Source organism: Hipposideros armiger, unplaced genomic scaffold (assembly GCF_001890085.2).
Source record: "Hipposideros armiger isolate ML-2016 unplaced genomic scaffold, ASM189008v1 scaffold_298, whole genome shotgun sequence".
Lineage (NCBI taxonomy): Eukaryota > Metazoa > Chordata > Mammalia > Chiroptera > Hipposideridae > Hipposideros > Hipposideros armiger.
This window is the reverse complement of record NW_017731648.1, coordinates 735,623-740,987: the sequence shown is the minus strand read 5'-3', so window position 1 is coordinate 740,987 and position 5,365 is coordinate 735,623. Positions and strand designations below refer to the sequence as shown.

Here is a 5,365-nt window from a genome sequence, read left to right as displayed (position 1 = left end):
CTATGTTTTAGAGATACAAATTAAAATACTTATAGAATTGATAGGATGTCTGGGATTTGGTTTAATATATTACATTTGGTTTAACGATTATTACATTAATAATCATCTAAGAAGATTAAATAGCTAGAAAAAAAAGACCAAAGCAAAAAAAATTTAATTAAAAAATAAACAGAATATGTAAATGGCAACTATTTTAAAATATCAATGAAGCATAACTGTTCAATGGTATATTATTTGGCTATAAAGAGGAATAAAGTACTGTTCACACTATAATATAAATGAACCTCAAAGACATTATACAAAGTAAAAGAAGCAATTCACAAAAGATCACATATTGTATGATTTCATTTACATGAAATGTCTAGAATATGCAAATCTATAAAGACAGAAAGTAGATTAGTTAGGGCTTGGGGAGGGAGAAATGGTGAGTGACTGATAATCGGTACGGGATTTCTTTTGGGGGTAATAAAAATGTTCTGAAATTAGATTATGGTAATTGTTGTACAACTCTGTGAATATACTAAAAACCACTGAAGGTTACATTTTAAATGAATCAATTATATGTTCATAATATCTTAATAAAGTTGTTTAAAAAAAAAGAAAAGAAACAAAACAGACAAAGGGATAAAATAAACCAACCAGAAATTGGTTTTTGGAAAAAAATCAACTCAAAATCAATAAACCCCTAGTAAACTGATCAAGAAAAAAGAGATTACAAGTTACCAGTATCAGGGATGAAAAAAGTGACATCACTACAGATCCTATGACATTAAGAGGATAATAATAGAATATTATGATAAACTTTATGCCCAGAAAATTGAAATAAAGTTCACAGAATGGCCAAATTTCTTGAAAAATCCAACTTACCAAATCTGACCCAAGACAAAACACAAAATCTGAACACCCTATCAACATGTTATATAAATTGAATTAATCATCAAAAACCTTCCTACAACAAAACTGCAGACCCAGGGGTTTTACAGGAAAATTTTATGAAACATTTAACATAATGGTCATGATCTGGTAATTGTTGAAACTGGGTAACAGGTGGATGAGATTGCTTCTGTTTCAGCATATACTTGAATTTAAATAAAGAAAAGCAAGTTACAGAAGAAGAATGTGCCATAAATAGTATCTGACATCTGACAGTGTATTTGCATAAAATCTAGAAGAATATATAAGAAACTAGAAACATTGGTGGTCTGTGGGAGTGACAGAGATGAATGGAGGACAGGCATGGGAAGGGCACTGCTTTCTATACACATTTTTGTATAGAAAAGTATACAAAATGTATTCTTGTTCAATTTTTTTTTTAAGGACAAATCAAAACTCACAAGGCCCTCAGAACCTGCCCGAGTCAACTCCTTTTCCTCACCTCCCACTCTCCCCATTCCCTCACTCTGCTCCAGCCAGACAGGCCTCCTTATTGTTCTTCCAACATGCCAGTCTTCGTCCTACCTTGGGTCATTTGCACTGACTGCTTCCTCTTTTCAGAACACATTTTCCCCCTTTGAACACACCTAGTTTATCCCTCCTCATCCACAGGTTTTAGGTCTAGGGCAGCCTTCCCTGAACATGCATACTGAATCATATCCAATAGTTCCATGTACTTGGCCTTTATGTTCATAATCTCAACTTTATATGTGCCTTTTAGAAAATTTTAAATAACTTATTTGAAAAAAAATTATACATACACATGGTTCCAAATGTTCAAAATACCCCAAAATTTTAAAAACTGTAACAGGATATTCAGTGAAACGTCTCTTGGAGCTGGCCGAATGGAGCAGTTGGTTAAGAGTGTGAGCTCTGAGCAACAGGATCACCGGTTCGATTCCCACATAGGCCAGTGAGCTGTGCTGGAGCTGAGCTGCCACTGAGCTGCCAACAGGTAACCGGATGGCTCAGCTGGTGAGAGCACCGAGCTTCTAACAAAGACAGGCAGCCGGATGGCGACTGGACTTGGAGCTGAGCTAGCTTCGCCCTCCACAACTAAGACTGAAGGACAACAACTTGGCTGTTCCCCTTCCCCAGTTCCCCAACACTGTTCCCCTTAATTCCCCAATAAAATCTTAAAAAAAAAAAAAGCGAGTCATATATGTGATGTTTTTTTGTGTGTTTTTTTCATACAAATAGAAACATACAATGCACTCTATCTGCACTGTTTTTTTCCCTTTTCTCATTGTGACGTTCTCACCAATGCCTGTCTCCCTTGTGGACTGTAAGTTCCATGGATGATTTAACACCCAGCACTATGATTATGAGTAGAAGCCAAAGAATTTATGGAGGCACTTAAAAGCACCATCTGGTTAGAAGATGGGAAGGTTTGTACCCATGTTTCCTTAGCACTTTATAAGATTGGGAAAATGTTCATTGTCCTTAACAAAGAATTCGGGATATAGATGGAGACGGGAGGGGCCTAAAGCCTTACTAATCACCTCTTGTTGCTTCCATTATTTCAACATATCTTTGCTCAATTTGCAATTTAAGAGTAATAATTGCAAAAGATTAATAATAAAAGCTACTACATGCCAAGCACTGTGCTAAGAGATCACCAACATCACATGCATCTTGTGAGCTCTCCGCTTTTAAGTTGGCTCAACTAAAGCTCAGGGAAGGGGAGTGAGCGATTAGCCCAAAGCCACGCAGCACGTAAGGGGCCGGGCCGCCTTACCTCTATTCACTAAGGCAGGGGAAAGGGCCGCTCCCTAGGATATGCTCACCCAGTGCGTTCTGGATCTCCACGGACCTCTCTGGGCTCAGAAGGGTCTCATCGCCGTCGTACGGGGAGTGGAAGCGGACGCCCTCCTCCGTCACCTCGGACAGGGACACCAGGGACACCATCTGAAAGCCGCCGCTGTCCTGGGGGAAAACCCACCGCAGGGCAGTCAGGAGAGAGGTTAGGGGAGTTCCACCTCGGAGGAGCGCTTTCTCATCCCGGCCCCGACCCCACCTCACCGTCAGCAGATTGTGGGGCCAATTCATGAAGCCGTGGAGACCGTGGGCTTTCTGGATGAGCTCGGGGCCCTGGGTTGGAGGGGAGGGTTAGATTAAGGGTGAGCGCGACCCTGAGAGCTCACGTGGAGACACAGGGATAGCCAACTTGGGTCCCCGCCGTTCCCTCACGCCTAGCACAAGGCCTGGGCCACTGGGAGCGCTCAATAAGCGTTTGTCCATTGACTTTTGGAGGCGTGCTCGGGCCTAGGGGATGCACCAGGGTTCCCCAAACTCCGCCACCACCCGGGACAGGCAGAGCCCACCCACCGGCCTCAGACCCAGATGGTAAGTGTTGCCCAGGCAGATGCGGCAGCCCAGCGCGTCCAGCTGCTCCGCTGTGATGCCCTTCATGGTGGCCTGCGTGCCCACTGGCATGAACACTGGCGTGGCCACCGGTCCGTGCAGGAGCCGCAGCTCGCCTGCCCGGGCCCTGGAGCGGCTGCATTCGGCCACCAGACGGAAGATCAGTGGGGCCGACTCCAGGGAAGTCGGGCTGACTGCGGCCGCCATCTTGCCTGCCAGAACCACGTGGGCAGTACCCTAGGTGGCGCCATATTGTCTAAAGTCACGTGACGTGTGACGCAGACTCCTTGGGAGAGCGTCAGTGGGACCATGGCAACAACTACAGTGGCTTGCTGGTCTTGTCTGGGATCCCAGTTCGCTCACACCCGCAAAGCACTGTAGCGAGTATCAAACATTGTCTTGTGATCACATTGTAAGTTATATAATTGTCTAATCACTACGTTGTACAAGTAAAACTAATATTGTATATCAATTGTAATTGAAAAATAAATTTTTTTAATTGTCTTTTGAGTTCGAGTCCCATTCGTGCCACTTCCTTGCTCTACAATCAAAGCTTCTCTAAGCCATAATTTTATCCTCCATAAAATGGGGCGAATAATAGCATCTTGGCATAAGGACATTGTGAAGATTGAATGAGGATAGATGTAAAGATCATTACATTTTGCCTGGCACAGACTTTTGTCTGTCTTGTTCATTGCTTTGTCCCAAGAGTTTAGAATATGACCTAGCACATAGTACCTGCTCAATCAACATTAGCTTATTCAATGAAAGCAGGAATCCCAGATTTACAGAAGGGGAGACAAAACCTGAATCTGGCCATGTCTATTCATTCAATGTACACCTTCATATACATCCCCACTAGTGCCAGTCTCCATGCTGCACAGGGATGAGAAAGGCTGGGTCACGGATTTATTAAGCACTGGCTGTGTTCCACTAATAATAATAGCAATAGAAAAAATATATAATACTGATTGTTATTGTGGGTAATGGAACTGATATCTGTCCTGGCCAGCAGAGGGCGCCATTGCCCCAGAGTCCTTTCTCTGAGGACCACAGGCCTAACCCGGCTGATGAAAGCAAGATCTGACCTTCTAGGACCCTTGGGTTAATGATGCCAGTTTCTCATGGTAGTGGAGAGTCTCACTAAGGCCACGCCTGGAAAACACCCACCCAGGAGGCCCACCTCAGAGCCTTTGCATTGCCATCATCTGCAACACTCTTCTGATTTTCCTATGGCTGGCTCATATTTTGATCATCAGTTGCTCCTAACTCCCACAATCGTGTGTGTGTGTGTTTGTGTGTGTGTGTGTGTGTGTGTGTGTGTGTGTGTGTGTGTGGTTTTTATGTTTGTTTTGTGTTTTTTTAGTTTTTTGGTTTTTTTGGTTTTGTTTTTTGTTTTTTTCTTTAACTTCCCCAATTTTAACCCTTCACCCTCCATGACTCTGTATCACATAGCCTGTAACTCATAATACGCTTCTCAAAACTTCTGTGCATTGACAATGCCCAAATTTTTATTCCTTTCCCCTGAACTCCCATCTCCTCTTAACAGATGCCTCCTTGACATACATCTCCACTGGGTGTCTATAGGTATCCAAACTCTACATGTTGCAGAGTTCCTGATTGTTGCCAATCCTAAACTTACCTACCCCCTTACATCTTCCCCTTTGCAGTAGTAGCAGCTCATTCTTTCTAGGAGCTCAGACAGAAACTTAGGGATGGTCCTTGACTCACTGTCTCTCACTTCCTACATCTGATTGATCAGCAAATCATGGCTGCTCTGCATTCAAAATCTTGCCAGAATCAACCACATCACACTCACCTCCATAGCTCTCATCCTGGTCCAGATACCAACAGCTCTTGCTCAGATTATTGCAGTCGTCTCCTCGCTGTTTTGGCTTCTGTCCTTTACTCCTTACACTATATATCTGAAGGCATTTTGTTTTGTTTTGTTTTGTTTTGTTTTGTTTTGTTTTAAAGGAGGGCAGTGTCACTGGCCCTCATATGTGGGATCCGAACCGGGGCCCTCTGGCATCCCAAGCCAGTTCTTAACCATCATGCCACTCGGCCA

At 43.2% G+C, this 5,365-nt stretch overlaps 1 protein-coding gene across 2 annotated transcripts in view; it reads right to left on the bottom strand.

Annotated features, from left to right (window-relative positions):
- Window positions 1–3,562, bottom strand: part of QTRT1 (queuine tRNA-ribosyltransferase catalytic subunit 1) — an 8,755-nt gene extending 5,193 nt beyond the window's left edge. The window contains exons 1-3 of one of the 2 annotated variants that reach the window (XM_019659215.1): window positions 3,262–3,561; window positions 2,956–3,024; window positions 2,721–2,859 (exon numbers count right to left, since the gene is read on the bottom strand). In XM_019659215.1, coding sequence (XP_019514760.1) covers window positions 2,721–2,859; window positions 2,956–3,024; window positions 3,262–3,504 — 451 coding nt within the window. In that variant the 5' untranslated portion in view covers window positions 3,505–3,561. Of the gene's footprint in view, window positions 1–2,720; window positions 2,860–2,955; window positions 3,025–3,261 lie in introns of both variants that reach the window. The other variant, XM_019659216.1, reaches the window with a different exon arrangement.
- Between the last annotated feature and the right edge of the window lie 1,803 nt (window positions 3,563–5,365).